Source organism: Gymnoscopelus braueri (assembly GCF_963280865.1).
Source record: "Gymnoscopelus braueri genome assembly, chromosome: 8".
NCBI classification, from domain to species: Eukaryota; Metazoa; Chordata; class Actinopteri; order Myctophiformes; family Myctophidae; genus Gymnoscopelus; species Gymnoscopelus braueri.
Genome location: NC_137609.1, coordinates 42374425 through 42399521, shown reverse-complemented (window position 1 = coordinate 42399521; position 25097 = coordinate 42374425). Strand labels below are relative to the sequence as shown.

The following is a 25097-nucleotide window of genomic DNA, read 5'->3' as shown; positions in this document are numbered from 1 at the left end:
GATTTTAGGAGTAATGTGGGCAGTGATGGCAGATGTACTCACATGTTTTATTTAAGTAAAAGTATCAATACCCTATTGTAGAAATATTCTGTTACAAGCACAAGTCCGGTATTGAAAAAAGGTATTGGCATCAAAATGTACTTAAAGTACCAAAAGTAAAAGTACTTGTTACGCAGAATGTCCCATTTCACAAGTTTTCAAATATATAAAATGAACAAAAATCTTTTGAAAATAACAGATATACGTGTTGCAAGCGACGCGTTGTGAGCTTGTAGATCTGCTATTTTCAAATAGCCAAAGGGGGCTCAATAGGGCTCAAGTGGTAAATGTATGTTTTGTAATAATAATCAAAATCTCCAAAGTAACTAGTAACTAAAGTTTTCAATCATTGTAGTGGAGTAAAAAGTACAATATTTGCCTCTGAGATGTAGTGGAGTAGAAGTAAAAGTACTGAAAATTTGAAATACTCCATTAAAGTAAAGATTCCTCAAAAGTGTACTTAAGTACAGTACTTGAGTAAATGTGCTTAGTTACTGTACACCACTGTCTAGAACCTATCCTAAACCCAACATAACCTAACCCTAAACCCAACCACAAAAGCCAAGAAACTGCACTGTCAGACCAGAGCAGTTTGGGACTGAAAGTGCAGTTCTCCAGCTCTGCAGGAAACCTAGTATTGGATTTCACTGCATCTTGTTTGGTCTGTTTACTGTTGTGGAAATAGTTTACCTTGTACCTACAGGAGGCACATGTGCACATAGGCCTAGTGTTATTTATTACAGTCACATCATTTAACTTCACCTCTCCCCTTTGTGAAATTGTTGTTGAAAGTTTTGCCAGTTGATTTGCATTATTTGCATCATCATTGTGATTTTAAACATTATACAGATTTGGCACCAGTATCACTTTAAATACATACAGTATATATAAATGAAACAAAGAAAAAAATGTATCCAGAATGTATCCAGAATGTATCCAGAATGTATCCAGAATGCTGCTTTATGAAGGATGTAGCAAAGAATTGCACCTCTAATGAGGATTTGAGCAGCAGTATTCTGAACTAACTGGTGCGTGTTTTTTAAGGGAGAACTCTGAAGACACCATTAGGTACAGTAGCTGAGTCTACGAAACATTATTGCAAGGGCAAGTTTTTTTTCTCCAAATCCTGCTGACAGATCAAAGTGATAGTGTGGCTGCTGAAATTCAGCAGCCACACTATCCAAAACAAGTTTGTTTTTTTGTTTATTTGAAGAAAATTCTGGCACATCCAACTGCAGACTTGCCCTTAGTATCTGTCTATAAGCATAATTATGGCAAGATATTGTTGTTGATAGTCTGAGCCAGTGGGAGCATGTTGCTTTTGAACAGAAGAGGCCCCAGAATGGAGCTTTTGGTAACTCTGCATGTCATATTTGTTCTCTTCACTCAGTGTACATATTACCTACAGCCAATTATGTCTGTGTTTAAGTGGATATCATTAAGACCTTAACAAAAGCAGTCTCAGTGCTGTGGTGTGGCTGAAATCCATACAGGAAGACACCAAAACAGTTGTGTAGTGCCAAGATTTTTTTCCAGGTGTTGAGAAACACCTTCTTCATTTTACTTAAAAATGGGAGGTTTGATATAAAAGGTTCATTTGTGAGGTGTCTAGATTATTCTTTTCGTGGCTTGATGACTGTAGTTTTCAGGGCCTGTGGGAGGAAACCTGAGAGAAGAGATGTGTTGTCAATTTGTAGAAGATCTGAGGCCATGCAATTTGATACATTTTTGAAAAAGCCTTTTTGGCAGAACATCAAGGCAGCAGGGGGAGTATTGCAGATGTTGTATAATTTCCTCCATGTTTTTATGGTTGATTGTGTTATGTGCTTGCACATATGCACTCACCTCTATCATTTGTTCACTAATGTTTTTTTGGCTTCAAGTTTAGTGTCTACTACACTGCCTTGCTGGTTGGCTCTGCTGCTCTGGTCCATGGCTAGACACTGTGACACCTGTGCTTCACTATGATTTCATTGCTGGTGGTGTAAAGTAACTAAGTACATTTACTCAAGTACTGTACTTAAGTACAATTTTGGGGTATTTTGACTTTGCTGTATTTCCAGTTTTCAGTACTTTTACTTCTACTCCACTACATCTCAGAGGCAAATATTGTACTTTTACTCCACTACAATTATTTGCAAACTTTAGTTACTAGTTACTTTTGCCATTTGTAAATAGCAGATCTATAAGCTCACAATGTGTCGCATCGCGACGCATTGTGAGCTTGTAGATCTGCTATTTTCAAAAGATTTTAATACATTTTATACATTTGAAAACTTGTGAAATGGGACATTCTGCATAATGAGTACTTTTAACTTTTGGTACTTTAAGCACATTTTGATGCCAATACTTGCACTTTTACTCAAGTAAATTTTCAATTCCGGACTTTTACTCGTGACAAAGTATTTCCACATTGCAGTATTGATACTTTTACTTAAGTAAACAATGCGAGTACTTTTACCACCACTGGCTGTACCTCATGCAGTCATTGGGGCCTTGGTCTATAAAGAGGAGCTGTCTCCAGTTGTTACCATCTCTCTCCAGCGCCCCAGCAGAACAACACCAGCCTGTTGTTTCCCTTTAGTTTGCAGTTATGGTTTCAGTTCAGTTATGGTCTGGTTGTAAGTATGGTTTTGCCGGTTGGGAATAAAACCAAACGTATCACTTAAAGTTGCTTTAAGTGATACGTTTGGTTAAGACAAGTTTTAAAAAGCTCTATATCGACTTGTTTTCATCTTTGTTTTACATTTCCTTTCAACTTTCATTGCAATTGTGTCTCTTTTGTTTGTATTGTCTTTTTGTGTTGATGGTACAACAAGACACCAGGTTTGTGGCTCTTTCGGAGCGGGAACTTTGGGAGGGGGGGGGGGAAGATACAATATTTTTTGAATGCTTTTGTCTTATTGACTTGTATGTAAGAAAATAAAATACCAATAAAGAAACCTTGAACCAAAAAAACTAGCTCTATTTCATTTTATTTGCTAGAGTGCTTGTGTTTGTTCAGTATCAGGGGCCTCCCCATCTCCCCAGCTCTTTAATACACAGAAAATACATTTTCAGGTTGGGACACCAATTTTATCCATTCAGCCGAGAGAACTCCTACAGGATATAAGATAAACAAGTGAAAGTGACTCAAAACAAGAAGCAGACAAAATTAGAATAGAACGTTATAAAATTAAAGCTGATAAATGGGTCTCCTGATTGGATGATTGGTGTCCCATATGAAAATGTGTTTCATGTTTAATAAATATCCGCAGAGAAAAGGAGGAGACCCGTTACAGAAAAAACAGTAACACTCACCCAAAAATATCACTTACACTACTAAGAACTGCATTGGACTCCCAAGGAGTCCTAGCAGGTCTTTCAGAGTAGACTAGTCTTGTTAAAGACATACCCATCATTGCACTATGGTGTTCTTAGATTTTACTGAATAAAAAAACAAAATACAGTCTGCAATTTATTGTCTTATCATTTGATACAGTAACCGACAGCATAAAAAACATGAGTTACATGGACTTTGATGCTATAAATTAAAAGGTACTGTAGGCTTACATTTGTGGTGTTTGCAAATATTATGAGCAAAATTACTATGATGGGTTAAGAAATAAATTAAATGTAAATGTACTCTGAAACATGCTGATACAATGTAATTGAATTTAAAATAAATAAAGCTATTACTTTATTTGTTTTGCATATTACTGCATTAGTAAATCATTCTTTGTGTAACCTTTCATAGACACGTTACTGTACAGTATGTGCCAAAATGGAAGATCTTGTACTTTTGATACTTAAATTGTAATACATCTATAGTAAATTTGGGGCACATTAAATTTCAAATTCGACATGTTCTAAGCAAATGCAATAAGACCTTCCCACATCACATACATACATGAATAAATCGAGTTGGGAAAGTTGGAATCATACATTTCTATCTCCTAGGACCTAGGAGATAGAAATGTATGATTAGGATCTATGTGGCCTTGTGGCGTCAAATTTCAACATAAGGTTTAACATCAAATGAGCACACAATCCCTCAAGCCACATACTTTGTTTTCTGTATAAGTGCAAGTCAGAACTGGCTTGCCCCCACACCCTCAGGATTCTATATGATATCAATTCAAGACACCTATAGACAAATTCAACTTATAAAGAGGTATTATAGGCCTACATGCAAGTCAAATAATCTGTGACCGACGTCAATACACCCCTAAATCATTCAATGTTATATACTGTATACGTATTATGTATTTCTTATATTTATTTATATTTAATGTACAGAGCTCAATGATGAGGAACCATTTGCCTGCATGAAATATTGTTTTGCAATAAGTTAGCATTCATGCCCATATTTAGAGCCATCCAAATGACTGTAGCGTACACCAGCGGTTCTCAAAGGAGGCCGGGGACCCCAGTGGTCCTTGAGGGGGTTCCCCAGCAAAAAAAAAGTGAATAAATTTTTATTTTATCCAATCTGTATGATATAGCATGTTAATACAATATAACATTGTATCATCATTATACAATTGTTGTGGTTGTATTTGGTCTCCCTGCTCTTCTATTGAGACATTTAGATCCGGTGTCTAGGTTGGACACAAATTCAAAATAAAATGTCTCCCCAGAGCAAGCAGGCAGGCTCTACCTTAGTTCAGTGGTTTAAAAAAAAAAACTCAGCACTTGCATAGGAGACCTGAGTTCAAATGCAGGGTAGAACAGGACAGGAAAGTTACATAGTGCAGCTTTAATATAGCATTACAATCAATTTAACCACTTTAACTCTATTTTATATTCCGGCTATTCCAACATAGCTGATCTACAATCTCACAACACGTCGTAATGCACTGCTTTGTGAGCTTGGAGATCGGCTATTTCAACATTTTTAGTAATTCATACTTTTTTGTTTTTACACAAATCTTTTCTTCTTGGGTTCCCTGGTACAAAATCTATTCAGAAAGGGGTCCACGGTCAAATACAGGATCATCTAAAAAAAAAAGGTATTGTGGAAAAAACGTGTTCCTCAATATAATTAAAAAGTGAAACTTTCATATATTCTAGATTCATTGCACATAAAGTTAAATATTTAAAATCTTTTTTCATTTTAATCTTGATGATTACAGCATATAAGCATATATTTCAATTTCCACGATATTATAATTTTGTGTGGGTATCTGTACAATTTTGGGGTCCTTGACATGAAAAACTTTGAGAACCACTGGTGTAACGCAACACCTTCATCCAACGCATTAACTCCCATACATATCAATCCACAAATGGCAACCAAATGACTACCAGCAGTTTAAAAACAGTTAAGTGCAAATACATTGTATGTTAAATGTCTTCATAACAAAAAAGTTGTGGGAAAACAAGTGCGAAATCCAAGACCACGGTTTCAACATTGTGTTGCTAGGAGACGTGAAACCCATGTCAACATCCACATAAAAATGATAATGAATAAAGTAAACAAAAGCTCCGGACAGCCTGAAATCATCTATCTGCTAGATGTGAAAATGGCTTCCTGTGTTTTCACGTAGAGCAAAAAGCCAATATAATCAAACCACTTTTAGATAGATGAAACCTGTTACCTTATTTAGATGTCAACATTACATCTCTGTGCTCATTCATGGTTTTGTGGAGTGTGGGTGCAGGACTAGACTAAAGGTCAGATAAGGGGGGGTTTGAATGCCGGGACCGGCTGCTACTGGTGGCGTTTGTATCAGAGAACAGTAAAGCCGATCAGCACAGCAGTCATTAGTTAGATTGTAGTAGCGCGTGGCAAATTATATTATTATCCCCTGCGCTCTGCTTTTGGTCCGTTAGCCTGGTTACATTTTTGGAATGGGTTTCGAGTATACCGTTCACTTTACTAGCAATGGACTCAATAAAGATGATCTTGTAAAAGCACCTCCGCGGATTTAAAATATCACACAGAGAACGGGGGAGGGGGGACGACGACGACATGATAGAAGTCATTATTAGTGGTAGAACTTGATAGAACAGATGTGACTGCCCACACCACTGCCTACGAGATCCTCAGTTCACTGGCAATGCAACAATGTTGTTTCCAGTGATATATTTTCGAATAGCCCTTACAGACTACGTATAGATGTGTTTGTGTTTTGCAAGTATTACAGTTTAGTAAAAGCAATTGCTATTCACTTCAAGGACATTAACAGGTGTACATGATATATTATTCTTGCATTTGACGACTTGGACACCCTAATGTTAACTTGGTTTGCTTTAATCATTCATTTATACTTGTCCTGTATCAGTGAACAACGCACCTACTGAACAATCGGTCCTCATTGAAGTGCAGTGACAAATGTCTTATGGTTCCAAACCAAATTATTTTATTACAATCACTATTTAATTTGATTTTCAGTAGAATCACACACAGAACTTTCTTTCCTTTTGGATAAGTGAGCATCTTCAGTATTCAGTCAAATGGCTGAAGTTTGGAATGATTCCTCCTTTAAATGGGTCTTCCACTGATCGCCAAACGTACAAGATATATTCCTGCCCTGGGACTTCCGAGATGTTCTCAAAGCAAGGAGCAAAAGATGTTTAAAGGAGGAGCCCTAAATATCAGACAAGTTTGAGTCAGCTGTCCGCATTAGAGTTTAAGAAATATTTTTGCTTTATTGAAGCAGATGCAGAGAACAGCCATGGGAGTCAGTGTCACGTGAAGTCAGTGTTGGAATTAATAAGCTACCATCATGAACTAAGCAGTATTATTACAAAAAGACGGCCTGATTATTTAGGCTGTCCAAGGATGGTTGGGTATTACATCACCGATTACACTTAAACCTGATTTAGACTTAGTTGCATGTTGCTGTCACGCACCAAAACGTGTCACGCTGCAACACGTTGCGAGCTTGTAGATCGGCTATTGGTGGTGCATAACACACACGCACAACTAAGTATAAATCAGGCTTTACATATGCCAGGTCATTGCCCTCACCTCAGTAAACAATATCTTTAGTTTGAGTGATACAGTGCCGGTTGAGTGTTCCAATTAGTTCATGGACAAGTCAAAAATTCATGAAAACAGGAAGAAAAACAACAACAACACTCTTCAGTTTTCAAAAAGGTTCCTAGCTATAGAGCAAGGATGAAACGCAGGACACAGTAACACAGATCCTTTAGAAATGGACAATGCACACAACGTTCCACTTTTTCCTGGGAGAGTTATGTGCAAATCTTTCCCACGAATTTCCTTCATTTAGCCTTTGCCACAGGGTGAAATGAACAAACTGAGTTAGAAAACGTACGAAGCAAACGAGCCTAACGCCCACCACCCCGACAAGGGGACAAGAACTGCCATCAGAACCGAAACATGTACAGTACCACCGGCAGAGGAAGTCGTGTGCATGTATGTATGCATACAAGTATGCATTCATCTGTTTGTTTACCTGGGAAGACAGGGAGGCAGATGAAAAGTGCTTTTTTAGAAGACAACAAACTTTTTTTTTTTTTTTGGTTGAGCTAATACAGATACAGTCATATCTACAGTAGAAACAAGGGACAAAGACAGACACAGGAAGGTGGAACTTCCACTCGTTCTGTCGCAGACAGTTATCTTAGTTATTTACAATTTGTCATAGTAGTAGTAGTAGTAGTAGTTGTAGTAGTAATAGTGTTCTTCATTATTCTATCCGTGGTGTGTCTCCAAGAGTCTTAAATGTACAGAAAAAGGCCTTTTTCTCCTCAAAATCATGACCGTCCTTTTCCCCTCCAAACGCGTCCTTCCATGGTGGTTATGGGGTGAGGGGCAGAGAAGGTTACTGGGACCAGTGACAAAGGATGAGGGGGAGCAGGGCTTTACGCTGCAGTTCTCCGTCTTAGCGGTATCATGTATCCGGGAGCTGGTTGATGTCGGTCAAGTTGGTGTCGTTGAGGATGATTTGTATCCGGTCCAAGGACTCTGCCTGTCTAATTCGCTCCATCTGTACCTGGAGGCACGGATGGAGAGCAAGGTTATTTATCATTAGTTTTTATTTTTATTTTGTTTGGACTTTTTCAATTTCAGTTTAGTTTAATGCAAAAACAAAAAAAAAGGGAAAATGGTCGATCTACAAGTTCACAAGAGTTGCGAGCTTATAAATCGGCCATTTTAAATTGACGCGATTTTGGCCAACAGGGATTAAAACTGGCACAGCTAAATGACTTACATATGAGATAAAATGAAATGAAAAAACAAACTAAGGACATATTCAGTATGATTTAAGTACGTTTTAATTAGTTTTGTAAACAGTTTTGTAGCCAACTATAATAACCCTGATGCACAGTCAGAACCACTGGTGTATGTATGCTATTTCCTCTATATGGAAACCACGCCCATCTTTTGATGTCCTCCCTTTGGCTGGGTGAAAGTAACGCGCACCCACTTTACAATATGTAGCTAGCTAGCTGGTCCGCTAACATTAGCTAGTCTAAAGCGCACAATCATTGTCAAGGACTATTGTGCAATTTTGAAGCGGGCGACAGATCGCATTCTGTCCACCACGGTTTGCCAACTCATTGGCGGCTTGCTCGGGCACGCCTCACAAGCATCAAAGCCGCGGTTGTTGGCACACCTGCTTTGCTGTCAAATCATGTAAAAATCACAGCGAAGGGGGCATGGTTTGCATAATTTGTCAGAGTTTACAGCATGCACACTTTGGCACACACTATTGAGACGCTTATGGGACCGTCGCATATCACAACCTTGTATCTCCATATTTCAACTTTTTATGCTTTTGTTTTTTCGTAAATTAATGTCGTACAAGAGTGTCCTAGCCTGGCTCCAGAAAATAGACCCCGCCCACTCCACTGAGTGGACATGAAGCTTCAGTCTGATAATCAGGCTAAGAGTGTCCCGCAAAAGTAGCAAAAATAGCTTTATCTACAAGTGGTTAATTCTGCCTGAGGGTTTTATAATATACAAATGTATAAAAATATTTTGCCAATGAAAAGTATTAAGAGCTTGTGACTAAATAATAACTACATTGGATCCATGGGGACACTTTTTTTCCCCATTTCCTGACAAGTAACACTATCCTGACCCTTCCTCTTAGCCTTGCCTACTTGTTGTCAATTATTTGTACGAGCTCTTGTTTTATTGGATCTTGTTAACTTGATACACTTATTTGTTTTAGCTCTTGCTCATTTGATTTTCCTATTTGTCTCATCTGTTTAAGAAAGTAGGTGGCTGATATATTGCACTTTTACCTTAGCGCTAGGTATACTCTTAGTTTTAGAAGAGAATGCACTTAAGATTTCTGGTGATTAGTAGTTTCCTTGCCTACCTATGTTGAATGCACTTATTGTAAGTCGCTTTGGATAAAAACGTCTGCTAAATGACTGTAATGTAATGTAACCGGTTTCCGCCTAACAGCAACGATAAGCTTCCGTTTCAAATCGTCTGCCGAGCCAATCAAACAAAGCTATGGGAAAATTAACGGGAACAGAAGTCGCAGGTATGTCACTTTCTGGAAACCCGGGGTTACAGTTATGCACAGAGCCTATTGTGACAAATTAAAGCTACAATAAGCAATTTGTGACCACTAGAGGGCAGCACATAATAAGTTCACTGTTTTAACTGGATTTATTAGGCCTGTAAAAAATACACAACATATGCCTCTACTTTGAGGGCGGTAAGCATTCAGGTTTATCGACAGCGCAATTAATGCGTTTGGACGTTTGCTACACAGCAGTGTTACCGATACAGCTGATACTAATGAATTAAGATGGTGAGACTAATTAAAAGGGACAACCCAACACAGAAGAGCTTTTATTGCATTTTATATTGCCAATTTGGTTCAGCTTTATGTGTCCTATCCAGTCTATGTGGTCCTACAAATAAAGGGCAAGAGGGTCCATTTGGTTCCATTTGTACACTCTCAGAGTTAAATTAACATTGATTTTACAATATAAATTGGGGTCCCAGAGATAGAAATGCCATTAAATGGGGTTCCGTAGCCAAATAATGCATGTCAAACTGGGGGTCTTTGAAATTAAAATGGTTGAAAATCACCGCTAGAGCCGTAAAAAATCTTCTCTTATGGGGGTCCCCTGGCATATCTTTTCAAAATGGGGGTCCGCGGGCTAATGAGTGTCAATTTGGGGGTCCTTGACATGAAAAAGTTTGAGAACCACACTGTGCTAGAGCATGTGTCACGGTAATGGCCAAACACCTGCTTACCTGCAGAGTCTGAGAAAGCTTGACAAAGTCCTTCTGCACCTGTTCACTGACGTCTAACTCTGTCTGCAGCCGCGAGGCTTTGTCTTTGTCCTCCAACGCTTGGCTCTCCAGAGCACTCTGGAACCACACGCACAGACACAAGCAACATAAGCAACATGAACAGTGGTGGAAAAAGTACTACATTTTTTTTTAACTTAAGTACAAGTATCAATACTACGATATAGAAATACTCCGGAATTCAACATTTACTTGAGTAAAAGTACAAAAGTATTGGTATCAAAATGCACTTAACTCACTGAGGGCCAGAATTATTTCTGGCTATTTCTGGCCAGTGCGATTATTTTTTATTTTTTTTCAAAGTAAAAAAAAAGTGCTTTGGAAGCGAGATACAGCCGTTTTCAGTTATAAGTTAAACAAGGAGTGGATTCAAAAACACGTGAAACACGTGATTGGCACGTTGCACCATAGCGGTAAAACACGTGAAACACGTGAATGGCACTCAATGAGTTAAATGCCAAAAGTAGAAAGTACTCATTATGCAGAATGTTACATTTCAGGTTTTCTAATGTATAACAATCTTTTGAAAATAGCTGATCTACAAGCTACGCATTGTGAGCTTGTAGATCAGCTATATACAAATGGCCGAAATGTTTATAGGGCTGAAGTGGGTAATGTATGATGAAGTGGTTTTGTAATAATAATCAAAATACACAAAGTAATTAGTAACTAAAGTTTTCAAATAATTGTAGTGGAGTAAAAGTACAATATTTGCCTCTGAGATGTAGCGGAGTAGAAGTAAAAGTACTGAAAATTGGAAATACTCCAGTTAAGTAAAAAAATCCTCAAAATTGTACTTAAGTACAGTACTTGAGTAAACATACTTAGTTACTTTACACCACTCAACATGAACACACACAAACGGAATTTGGGAGGATGGCGTTTAGTTTAGTTTTTGGAAATCGGCTCCAGGAGGACGTTAAACTGGAGCATTTCATCCCTTTGGGGGGATTTTAAAAGTTCAGTACAGACTTTAAAAACTGAGGTCTGATGTCATTTCACTTGACTTTGTATTCATGTGTCATTTGTATTTTTTCTGTGTTTTATTGTATTTTGTGTTGTAATCCCTGCTTCATTGCTTTCTTGGCCAGGGCTCCCTTGTAAAAAAGATAACCTAATAAAAAGGTTTAAAAAAACGCACGCAAGTAATAATGGCAGATGGGTGCAAGGGAGGAATAAGTGATGGGAGTGTGTGCCTTGAAACTTGAAATCAATCTCTCCAGTTCTAGGTAGATACAGTATGTTATAATGAATTATACTGTATATAAAGTCCAACACGCATAAAATATTTATGTTGCACAAGTCCGATTTGGGTAAATAATGCAATATGAAACCTGGCTGTACGTACGCTGTTGAATTGCATTACAGCTACAACCCAGAACTTATTTGAATGAGGAAAAGATTATTTTACGCAATCTGTATGGTACGGTTGACGTCAATAAAGTCAAAGCAGATGCCGCATTGGATCCAGTGGTTTCATTTAATGTCAAGGGACCCCCGTAACTCTAGAGAGTTTGTACACTCTCAGAGTTACAGACCTGTAACGGTCCTTTTAGGAACCCCCTCAGGGAACCCTGAGGGTCCCTGGACCCCCGCTTTGAGAACCACTGGTTTAGACCAGTGGTTCTCAACCGGTGGTCCGGGGACCACCAGTGGTCCTTGAGGGGGTTCCAGGTGGTCCACAGCTAAATGGAGAGTTGGTAACCAAATGGACCCTTATAGATCTTTAACTCTTGAGAGCGTAAAATGAAACCAAATGGACCCTTACGGTCCATTTGGTTTCATTTTACTCTTTCAAGAGTTAAATTATTGTTAAACATCTGCATTACTTAATTTACAAGAAGTCTACACAATTAGACAAGGTAGAAGAATTGTTATTTTGAACAACGTTGGCCTGTTATCTCTCCTATGGTACCAACATCAATTAATACAGCATGGAATTGAAGACAAAATCTTATCCAACGATAACAAAATATTCAAAGTTTTGGATCTGAAATGTTAAATCTCATCAAATGGTGGTCTGTGGCTCAAATGCCAAATAAATAAATAAATAATAGACCTTGGTATGAAAAGGGTTTAAACCCACTGGTTTAGACAGTTGCTACAAAGGTTGTAGTTCAGACATCGTTGCAATTACCACTCTCCGTCAGGAGAGGGAGACCAAATAATGGGCGTACGGCGAGATCACCGCAACTTTCGGCATTTATCAATATATCCGGACGTTGGTTTCAGCCTACGGTACGCTGAGATCTCACGTCTGGTCGATAGAAGTTGTTGACGTTGGCTGCGCCCGTTTATTCCATTCTAGACCTGCGGAGCAGCATTGTTTGACTGTCTGACCGGCATCTGGACACATAATCCACTCCAAAATGTATATCTACACTAATAAATAATCCCTGTGAAAATATAACATTCTATAAATAATAATAATTTAAACAAACTGCTTTAACAGTCATTCAGATAAGATCGCAGATCTGGCTGCATTGAAAATAGCAGATCTACAAGCTCACAAGCGTCGCATCGCGACGCTTGTGAGCTTGTAGATCTGCTATTTTCAAAATATATGAGCGCTTTTGCGAGAGTATTTTCCAGGAGTCGGGACTCCCGACCATCCTTTCATGGACAGTGAGGTCTACAAACTTACATTAGCTTGTCCTATGGTATGGGTTAAGGATATAAACCCGACGCTCCAATCTCTTATCAACGTGGCGGCACGGGATCACTGCAGCCCGCCCGAATCTCATGGGGAATAGCCTACATGATTGCTTTATTTTAGTGTAACTCGAACGCGCACTGCTCGGTATGGGGCAAATAAATATACAAACGCATTCCATTCATGGCAATGTGATTCGTATCATAATATGTCATTCATGTACGCTACAAGCCTACGTGACAAAGATTGTACCGTAACGGATTACATGAAAGACACAGTTGGGCGTGTGTGTGCGTGTGCATGTGCGTGCGTGTGTGTGTGTGTGTGTGTGACTTGACAGGCAGTGAGGCGAGGCGAGCCGGCGAAACTCTTTCTTATTGGCTTTCCATGCTTTGTTTGGTCGTATTCTGGTTCTTCATGTCGAAAAATCGGGGTGTTTCGAGAATATTTAAGGGCGTGTTATTCAAATGACGCTCGTTTTCAGACGTGAGATTTATCAAAGCTTCGACCTGATGTGCGCTAGGATTGGCTGTATATGATTTGTTGATAAATGTGACGTCGACGCTGGTGTACGGCCGCATTTATGGAAAAATATAAGCCGTTTTTTACGCTCCGTTGATAAATGAGGGTCACTGACTGTAGAATTACATTTAAAGAAAATGTGACGCTACGGAGACATATTATGGACGTTTTGTGCCAGCTACGTGTAACAAGTGCTGACCTTGGCAGAGGTGAGATCCCTGAGCTGTTGATCCAGACTAGTCCTGCCAGCCTGCAGACTGTTCAGTGCTTCACTCCTCTCTGCCAGGCTGCTCTGCAACTGGAGAACAAAACACCATCAAAACGTTAGAACGCGAGTGGGTGGACATTAATTCTTAACCACTTAAGCCCTATATACTTGGTTGTACAACAACAACATTGATTGATTGATTGATTGATTGAATAATTTATTAGCAGTTTGCACAGGAAAGTACAGTTCAATACAAGGTCTGCTAAGAGGATTTTAAACCCAAGAAAGCCTATGGCTTGTTTCCATTGGGGTCCTGTGTACTCAATTCATAGAGACATTTAATGACAGACATACACTGCTATGCAAGACATCATAAAAACAGATTGAAAAACAAAAATATGTACAGTAAAACAGGGGGGGGGGGGGGGGGGGGCTAGGCTTTGACTTTTACAGGGGCCAGTTTCGAATTGCAACCACCTGTAGGTACTCTTTTAGAGCGGTTTTGAAGGAGAGTAGGGTTTTACACTCCTTCAAGGCTTTTGGTGGGGCATTCCACATTTTTGTGGCATAGCAGGAGAACGAATTCAAACCCTTGTTAGTGCTTGAATTCGTCAATTAATTGATAAACCGCCACTGTTCCATCACCAGTAAAGTCATCATGACGAAGTGGGGACATTCCGCGCAGAACATTTTGTTGATTTGAACAGCTCCTGTATCACGTTTGATTCACAAAGTCACTTTGTCCCCCAGACAGTGTACCATGAGGATTCTAAACTTCCACCGCAGGCTTTTTATCTTCTCTACAGCAGAGACGATGCAAAAAAAAATTCCAGGCTCCAAGCCCAATTCTCTACACATCACTGATTTTCTAACTTTATGTGCCCAAGGCAAACTATTGAGAAAGTCAGAAGCTCTCAAGGTACAACTGTATTCATAGCAAAAATGGCCTATAATGACAGGCCCAAAATAGGAACACCACATTTAAGGTGGTTCAAATATTGTTTTTCAAGTTATATAACGTGCCTATGCTTTGAGAAATTAGTACGTACAACGATATAGTAAATTAAAAGATAATTTAAAAGATAATTTTATTTTTTTTGAATAGTTGTATACTGTATATGGCAATAATAATGTGTAGTTTTCACAAAATCCCAAGGCACGTCTGGATTTGTCTCACAGAGTCACGGCACACTGTTTGCGAACAACTGCTTTCTACAGTAAATCCTTTGTGTAAATTAACTCAGACAGTGTACAAATGGAACCAAATGCACACGTAAGGGTATAATTTGGTTCCATTTGTACACTAAATTAACACTACGTTTTTATTACTGTATATGAGCTGAGGCAAAATATAATAATAAAAAAGTGGAACAATTTCTCTGGTCATGATGCCTCCAAAATAAAAATAAAAAAGCAAGAATAAATAAAATGTAAAGAACTGTGAGATGGAATGGGTGTGAGGTAATGCCGTGTAATATCTTAAGAGTAAATATAAATATGAAGGGTAGCATGAATAAAGAGTAAATACCTGTTCCTTCTCCGTCTTTACTCGCTCCATCTCTGTCTTCAGACTGGAGAACGACGCTGTGGGAATAAGCATCATGACAACTGGTTACCACTCACTCACGTGCTCTGTATTCATGCACTGCAGACTCCTGGAAAACTGATTTACAAACACCATTTCAAAACTGTGCCATGTGGGGGGGGGGGGGGGGGTTAAGTGGGCAGAAGCTGCTTCACTCAAGAGGGTGTGATTTTGTGAGTGAGGGAAGATAGAGAAAGATTAGACACTTGACAGATGGAATAAACATAAGAGAACGGGAAGACAATCTACTGTACTGTACATGTCACACAAAAGCTATTAGACTAACAGACTGAGCCATCAAGTGAAATAAACTAGAAATTCAAACATACGCCACGGCAAAACTACGTTCACACTAAGCAACATACACAGTACTGTGCCAAAGCGTTTAGAGCTAGTATAGGGCGCAAAAACCTGTGACACCACACACATGCTATTGCACACAAGCACCTTAGAGTTAGAGTTAAGACTAAACAAAACGCAAGCAGCTTTGAGTCAAGTTTATTTATCAAAAGGGTTGGTCAAATCACGCAATCTGATTGGATGATGGATGTGGTATAATAACCACATAACATGGCTATGAAGGCTAATATCTACCAGTTCCAGGTCATTCCGTGGCAACGGAAAACTGTTAGGATACTAACTGTAGACAATAAGGTGAAATCCACAACAAAATGTAAGATCAACAGGGATCTCTGTGGAGGCTTAACTATGGAGGAGACGATAGAGCAATATCTCTGTTAAAAAGTCCTCCTTAAAAGGACAACGTGCAGAGAAATTGATTAAACTTGGGGGAGAAATAAAGCAAACACCATTAAAGGCTGTCAAATGCTTAGATGACTGGTTGTCAGATAAAAGGTGTAGTTTCAAACAGAATCAAAGGAGTGGTAAATTACGTTTAAAGAGAGCTGTAATGAAAAACGTTTTTCACCCTTTCAGAGCATATCCACAGTCATAATGGGGACATAAGCAATTAATAAAATGTAGAAAAAGTACAAATATATATATTTTTTGTGTGTATTTTTATATCAAAAGGTCCAATCTTGATTACTTCCTGTCAAACAAAATTCACAATCATGGGGTAATAATCGATTTGATCCAATGACGCACCTGTCAATCAATATTCCACATAGAACTAAGTGTCATTATGTTAGACATGGAGGTACTGCATGTTGAATGTAAACAAACAAACATGGCTGCCGCACACTTCAAACTATCTCCTTTTTAAAGCTGAACAGTACACTAAAATATGTTTCTGAAAACATTTGCTGTGACAGAAAACATGATTCAGCAATGCCTTGTTTGCCATTTTGTTTTACTTTGTATGTGGACCGAAGTGACATCCAGGCAGGTCATGATGGTACTCGCCAATGACCAAAATCAGTGCTCATACCAGAGTAAAAGGCATCTATCTGTATGGTGTCTGGAGATTGGAAGCTCCACGCTCCATACTTTTTTACCTCGTGCTGTTTGCATTTCTGTCTAATAAAGTATTCAACCAATCAATCAATGCGGTCCAACACGCTGAGACACGCACAGCCCCTGTTTTAATAAGAAATACATTCATGGAAATTGAACTCTCAAAATACTATTTAAGGTAGTCTTTAATCCTTCAGGCCGACCAACGCCCCCTAGATGTGATATAATGACTAGCATCCCTTAGATGTGATACATCATGGTGAGTTATTGCTGCTTAATTAGGCAATCATGCCGCATATGGTCTAATAATATGCACCAGTGAAATGCTGCTACTGCCTGATGTACAGGAAATGACAGCATACATCGAAACCCGCTGGAAGAATTTTTTTGTGAATCATTCACAAGTGAGTGAGGAGTGATCTAAGCATTTTTTAGGTCTCATACAATTAGTAGTTTGACAGCTACAATATTAACACACACACACACACACACACACACACACACACACACACACACACACACACACACACACACACACACACACACACACACACACACACACACACACACACACACACACACACACGTTGAAAAATGTGCTTCATACCTTCCAAGATGTCTGAACAACAGTTATCAATGGAGAAGAAAGAAGAATAGAAACTATATGAATGAAAAAGAAAATATCTCGAGAAAGGGTGAACATAATTGATAAAGGCAATGTCACTCTGTTGAACACGATGTGAACTTTTCAGGAAGCAGAGAACTGTTCTGGCCACCCACATTTTGTCTTGAACAATAAGATTCAGGAAGATGTTCTTGTACTGTACTGCCCTGCCAAGCTAAAGTGCAGTAACTACGTTTTTGGACACACCGACTTATTTGTGTATCCCAAAGGTCAAATTAGCCTTCGTGATTTTGGGGGATAAACAATTACCTCAAGAACAGATGTACAATTAGTGTAATATCACTTATATGCCGATATCTCATTTGGCTGACCAGTTCAATCACTTTGAATCCCATTTTTCAGTGATTTTTTCTTTCGTAGTTACAGCACTTTAGCTTGGCAGGGCAGTATAAATGAAGGCTGAAAAATGGCTAATCTAAATAAAATGTGGGCAACAAGTACAACATCACTTCCCATGACAGCAATACAGCCTCTGAAATGGGTCCTTTAAATCTATTAGTACGCAGTATGCATGCAGATGAGAATATGCCTCTGGTATTGCACAAATCAACCGCATATCTCAATACTGCGTAAGTGTGCATACATAGACATAGACATTTCCTCAGTCTATTAGAGACCAGTTCTAGGGGATGTGCGAAAACCCCCGTGTACAATCTGGGCAGCTGCTCACACGGCTAGGAAGGTGTAGGCTCAGCTGGTAATAATGGATGAAAATCTATTACAAATGAGGATTTTCTAGATTTAGAGATAAAGATTGTATTAAACAGGGATCCGTGGCCGGATATTAACCCTTTAAGACCTGGAACGCATCTGTGTCACTTTAGATTTCTTTGGCTATTCAAAAATAGCAGATATACAAGCTCATAGCGCGGCACCGAGTGCCGCGCTATGAGCTTGTAGATCTGCTATTTTTTTTAAATCGTGAAAAAAAAATGTCCCCGATTTTTTTCAAAAAACTGTTAGGATTTAGAAAACATTTTTAAGAATCGCCTCAGGTCTTAAAGGTATCATGACATTCATTTTCACTTTTTTTATTTTCAATGTTTTATTTGGGGTTTTATGACCTCAATTACACCCCAAAAAACTGAACTTAGAACATTCAGTGGATTTTCTGTGGTCTGGGGTTTTCTGAATAATTAGGCTGAAAAGTAATCTGAGCTTGGCCCTTCGACAGTGAGGTCACAGTCGATTAATCCCGCCCACTCTCCTCCTCGCCCCTCCCCTCCCCTATCCTTTCCTTTGGGTGGGGGCGGAGCAGAGGCGATGATTGACAGGCAAAATCCCTCACCAGCGACACCCGCAGGCAAAGATTTCTTTTTTCATTGCAGTTGAAAAGGCTTTAGAAATGTGAGAGAAAAACACCTGCCATGGATCACTGGAATGGAATTTTCACTTAAAACTTTTTGTACACTTTTGAAGGACCAGGACAAAGACTTTGAATGTGGTGTAAAAGTGAATGTCATTAAACCTTTAAAGGGTTAAACTGAGGGTCCATGAAATAAAATGAAACGATGAGAATCACTGGTTTACATCCTGGAAACCTCTGGGATGACTGGGTAATTTGGGTGAGAGTACACAGATGTGGTGGACCGCTCACCTATCTCCTCCTTACAGCCGTCTATCTCCAACTGCAGGGTGTCCTCCAGGTTCTCCTTCAGACACTGCTCTGCCTGGAGCTGCTCCTTCAGAAACAGGATCTCGGCCTTCAGCTTCTCCTCCAGGTGGTCCGCGGCCGTCCTCAACGCCACCACCTCCTCTCGAAGCTGCTGCACCAACGCTTGGAGGTCCTGGGCAGGGAGGGGACAATCCACACGTTTTGTTTTGCTAAACTGGGCTGTCACACAAATTGTTTTATTTCTACCTGAAAAGTGGCGTTAAAAGATAGATCGAGGGGGAAAAACCGTTGGCTACAATTAAAACAGGGAAAGCATGTGTCATTTTAGATTTTAGCGGTGGCTATTCAAAAATAGCAGATGTATAAGCTCGCAGCGCGGCACGAAGTGACACTCTGTGAGCTTGGATATCTGCTATTTTTGAATAGTATTTTGAAATGTTTTTTTGAACGTTTTTGAAAAATCTTGAAAGTTTTTGAAAAACGTTTGACAATTTTGAATTACGAAAAAGTGTGAGAACTACTGATTTGATTCGAAGGCATTTTGTAGAATCGGCCTCAGGTCTTAGAACTCATTCACTGCCAAGGACGTAATGCCAATTCTGCACAATCACAAGAAAAAAAAGATCGCCTGCTTCCATGTTAAAGGATTTACAAAAGTGAATTTTTTGTTGTTTTAAAGTTTTTTTTTTTTTAAAGCCACATTCAAACGGCCATAGCTCTGGAATGGAGGATCAAAGGTACAGTAAATCGCCGTTTTTGCTGGCAAGGGGACGGTAGGAATTAATTAATTCCTGGCAATGGGTTAAATGTGTGACGCCAGAGTTGTAGAGTTGACCTACGTGCGTGCTACCGGGCATCTGGAAGTCCTCCTGCTGTTGGAGTTCTGTGTGCATTCTGTGTTTGCCCTGCAGGCTGTCGTTGTCCCTCTGCAAGCGGCTCAGCTCGTCTGCAACCTGTGCCCTGGACTGCAACAGCACCGCCTAGCACAGCGGTTCACAAACGTTTTAGCACGAGACCCAACGGAGAAATTTGATGTCTCCCCGCGACTAAAGCTAGTGAAAACAGCCGATCTATAAGCTTACAACGCGTCGCGTTGAAAGCTTGCAGATATGCTATTTTCACTATTTCTTAAAAGTTAATTTATGGAATGTCTTAAGATTTCTTTTATCATTTATGAAATTCTATGAACATTTTTGAATTTCTGGGGGGATTTTTAGATAATGTTTTGAAATAATAATACTTAAAAACTAAATGTAGGACGCGAAAAGTAAAGGGATTTTTACTCGCAACCCATAAAAATTGGTCCGCGACCCAACCTTGGGTCCCGACCCACTGTTTGGGAAACCGTGGCCTAGCATAAAGAGCACAGAGTCCAGCCATGTGTCACGGTTCGCTTCCCCCTTTTATAATTCATGGACAATGAAACCAGCCAGGCTACCAACTGGACAGGAGCTCACAGAGGGGAAATAAGCGCTTTTTTGGAGTCCACATGCAATTGAACTGACTGGGGTTCCCAAACTTTGGTGTCTCCCGTGACCCAAACGTATACATTATGAATTAACCACTTAAAAGGGCAAGACCACTTTGGTAGAGGTTTGGGTTGTGTAGTCACCTTGCCATGATGTAACTCCAAATGTGGACAAGAAATAAAAAAGAATTGCTCCATTAATTAGAAATTGAGAATTTAAAATAAGCTCCTCATTGACAATTGACTGTACGGTAAAACAGCTCTCAAAGTCACTCTTTTAGCACATAAACAAACGCAAACATAGTTGATTCAGACAATATAGAGCATCACCAAACCCAGTACTGTTTATTTATTTTAGATAAAAACGTTAACTTCCTGTTGATTTTACTATTTTTATTAGGAAGGAAACACGGACTGGATCCGCGGATCCGGATCTTCAAATAGTAAAATCAACAGGAAGTTTACGTGCTAAAAGAGTGACTTTGAGAGCTGTTTCAGCATACGATGTAAGCCCTATTTCAATAATAGTGCAAATAGCTTTAAAAAAAAAAAGAAAAACAGGATATTTACAGAACTTCCAAGCACATTTTTATGACAGGGAACTGCTCCTGTATTTAAGAGGGGAAACACTCTGACATTTGTTTTAGAGTCAAAGGCACATACGGTCGGAGGAACATCCAAATGTTTTGTCAGATCACTTTATTTTGAGCGGGATTTGTTTTGTTCTGGTGGAGGTAGACAGAGACACAGACAGAGCCTGGGGGGAGTGACTAGGTAATGTGGGGCTGCTCACCATTTGTTCTTGCGTGTGTCTCTTAGCTTGACTGAAAGCCTGTTGCAGTGTGCTGAGCAGAGTCTCTGACTCCTGGACCCTCTGCATGAGGGCAGATACCTAGGAAACATCACAGAAACAACCATCTCATCTCAAAAACACAATAACAGAAAGCCCTCCAAATATGAATCACGTGGCCAACACATGCTGATGTATAAGGCACACATGCCAAGTTATCAGTGTATTAACACTGTTCACAGAGGTAGAATATTCCTAGTGGCTCACATAGCTGTGGTTTTATATAAAGCATCGAGTTATGCTGCGATTTAGGACTTGTCTGACTGAATGGTGGGTTAGGCGTATTGATCATTTATACTTCACCACCTTGTCTTTCTTATTGTATGTACATGATCATGATATTTTACTTAAAATAAACAATGACTAGCAACCATGATTAATTCTCCATATTATCAGAAACTAACATCAAACAAAGCCACGCTAATTTAATTTAGTTACCGTAAGTTAAATCAATTTTCGATTGTAGAACTCTATACATTCTATTAGGGTTAACGGGTTTAAGTACTCTGAGGAAATAGGCAACCAATCCTGCAACCATACTGTACAGTATATGGTTGACTAAATAAAAGTAGGTAAATAATAGCCTCTGATTTAACCCACCATGCATGAATCACAAGGCTTGGTCTACAAACCCTACAGACAATATATTTAAGGGTTGTTAAAGTTTTTTCCATTCCAATTTACTCATTGCACCCTTTGGGCAAATGAATAACAGAAACCATCATTAAAGTCATTCATGCATTGGTGTATGTAGCAGAGGCATGTTTGATGCTTTAGACCTTATGGTTAGTGCGCTCCACATTGTCCTGGAGCATTTCAGAGCTATTCCACTCCAGCAGACCTGGGGTCAGTAATGATAAGGCTTATATTGGTCTGATTAGAACACCATTTTTTTTCATTCAAGTAATCACGGATCAACTTGCTTATCTGATTCAGGTATGTACGACCCGTAGTTTTGCAAATAGCAGCTGCCAATGGGCATATTCAAATAATTCACCATCCAATAGGTCATAAAAATCAATGTTTTGGCTGGATTCAAGATTACATGAATCATTTAATTCTTACCATATGAACCTTGCTGTGTGGCAGATCTTGTTTGCCAGGCAAGGCCACAAAGACTATTGTGTAAAAAGCTAAGAGCTGGGCAATGCGACTATATTATGGCAATAAAGCGTTATTTATATAACATTGCGCAAGCATGTCACTTGCCAAAAATAATCTGATCTACAAGCTAACATAACACAATAACGCATTGTTAGCTTTAGATCAGTTCTTTTTGACAAGCGATACGGTCGTACTATGGAGTATAAATACGCTTTAGGGACAGTTCCAAACAGTGTCAGTGTGTGTGAGTCCAGACCTTGGCAGTGGTTTCCTCGTTGGCCAGCTTCACAGAGTCTTCCAACTCCTGTTTCTCAGCCATCGTTCTCTCCAGCTGGTCATTGGCCTGACGCAGCATAACCTGAAGCTTTTTCACCTGGGAGAGACATATAAAACAAGTGTTTCCTACTGGGCGGCTGGCTGGAATGGCCACGGAGTCCAGCTTGACCACGCATTACCACTCATTAAATCAGTGGGGGAAATTAACCAAGTACATTTTACTCAAGTGCTGTACTTAAGTACATTTTCCAGGTTCACTTTCACTTTACTTCAGTATTTTAATTTCTTGACACTTTATATTTCTACACTGTGTAGATGTACTTTTTACTCAACTATATTTATTTGGTAGATATAGTTACATTGCAGATTTAGATTATTAACGATTAATCACATTTTTATTAAAAAATTATCTTGTAAATGTTTTCAAACATAGAAGATGCTCAGCACAACAGCTTGTAAATCTGCTATTTTCGAATGGCCCCAGTATAACATAGGGCTTAAGTGGTTAATGCTCAATGATTATAGTCCAAGAACATGATAAGTGATTCTGAAATGGCCATTCTGCATGAAGACTACTTTTACTTTTGCTACAGCAGTACTTTTTGAACTTTGTCTTAAGATATTCAATGCAGGCATTTTACTTGTTTACTTCTTCCACCACTGCATAAAATAAAAGTGACAAGAAGTATCGGTTCTAATACACAATTCCCATTTTCTGTAAACATTTCAGGGCACTTCGGCAGGCTACGGTTCAAATTCAAATTTACAGTGCAATCAAAGTTGGTCACGGTAGAACAGCTCTGAGACACTGAAATCCCCACCGGCTCAAAATGTCATCCATCCACTTACAATGCTTCTAAGCTCATGTAAAAGAAAATAGTTTTAAATAAAAAAAATCCATGGAGGGGGTGAAAAGGTACAACAACACAACACACAAGTCCCAATATAACTCTGTCTGGCATAGAGTCAATCACCTGATCTCGCGTGTCGGCCTCCTGTCCTTGGATGACCTGCAGCTGCTTCTCGTAGTTGGAGCACATGTCACAGCGCCGGCCGAGCTTCCTGCCGGCGTTCTTCACCTAGTCACATGACCACTGAGGTTAATGCTTTGCAATGGAATCAATAATGCCCCGAAAACAGCAGAACGACAACAAGCTCACGACTTGAGCTTGTAGATCAGCTATTCTCACCTAGGGCTGTCAAGCTTACAAGATTTAAGTCGTCTATTGATTGTCACACAAATAATTGTGATTAAAGATTTAATTGTGTTTCTGTCGTTGAAAACTGGAGCGTACGGTATGAATAAAAATGACATTTCTGTTTGGCTTTTAGGCTTCGTAATTAAACATGGCACAGGGCAGATATTATGAAAAATAACTTGAATACACAAAGAAATGACTGACATATTTAATAATTTTACACTTTAAAATATAAGTAAAAATTGTGTAAATAGCGTAACGCGTTGTAAGTTTTTTCAGCTTTTAATTAAAATAATTGAGATCAAACGATTATGTAATAATTGTGACAGGCCTATTGTCACCACGCACAACACCGGCACGCAACTAAGTTTAACTTAGTTTTCATATAACACAGTAATAAAACATTTATACCACCTGAACAGTGGTTTATCATTAGTTACTATTCAGTTTGACTCGTATAGGCCTGCGCTTTGCCTGTCTAGTGTCTACCCTATAGGTAGCTTAATACACAAATATTTATATATATTTTATATATTTTATATATTTTATATATTTTATATATATATATATATATATATATATATATATATATAATAAAATATATGTTTTGGAGAAATAGCATTGATATTTTGTAGGACTGGGCTCTGTAACAAACAGGAACATCAGAAAGCAAATAAGCAAAGGTAAGCCAGTAAGTAGGTAAGCTAAATTAAATTGAATATTGAATACTGCTCACGGCATGAAATGGCAGGAAATTTTATTATTCCGTACTTATGACTTTAAAAAAATACCATTCATGCATTCAATACTTCAGGTCATTCATTTATCAGTGTCCTCACTATAACCTCTCTACCAAATAAACTAAATTAATGTAAGATTTTGTTTGGCATTAAACCACTTTCGATTTGACCTATCCAGGGACAAGCCATTACAATTCTAAATATATGGTATCAGCACTTAACTATCATCTATATTTCATCACCTCTCTTAAAGGACGACTTTTTCAACATTTTCAACCTATCTTCATCTAATTGGTCCTCACTAATGCTCATGATAAAATGGCGCCATTTTTTTCCTACTCGGTCTGTGTCTCATAGGAGGGCTGTGGACACTTCGGAAACCCGCCCACCAGTGACATCATCGTTAGGCAGGGTTATTTTTTTAGATTTTTATTAACGCAAGAACAATGGCTGCCATTATAGCATGCTTCTATTAACTTCGATTCCCCATCGATGATGTCACT

At 39.0% G+C, this 25097-nt stretch overlaps 1 protein-coding gene across 2 annotated transcripts in view; it reads right to left on the bottom strand.

The window, feature by feature from the left end:
- Nucleotides 1-25097, bottom strand: part of rabep1 (rabaptin, RAB GTPase binding effector protein 1) — a 332504-nt gene that overhangs the window by 286277 nt on the left and 21130 nt on the right. The window contains exons 10-18 of one of the 2 annotated variants that reach the window (XR_013933663.1): nt 23630-23734; nt 22636-22752; nt 21219-21317; nt 19797-19937; nt 18940-19129; nt 15185-15240; nt 13648-13746; nt 10217-10333; nt 7243-7985 (exon numbers count right to left, since the gene is read on the bottom strand). Coding sequence is in view for 1 of the 2 variants with exons in the window: in XM_080436423.1 (XP_080292549.1) it covers nt 7884-7985; nt 10217-10333; nt 13648-13746; nt 15185-15240; nt 18940-19129; nt 19797-19937; nt 21219-21317; nt 22636-22752; nt 23630-23734 (1026 nt within the window). In the remaining variant the exon portion in view is untranslated. Of the gene's footprint in view, nt 1-6646; nt 7986-10216; nt 10334-13647; nt 13747-15184; nt 15241-18939; nt 19130-19796; nt 19938-21218; nt 21318-22635; nt 22753-23629; nt 23735-25097 lie in introns of those variants that run through there. The other variant, XM_080436423.1, reaches the window with a different exon arrangement.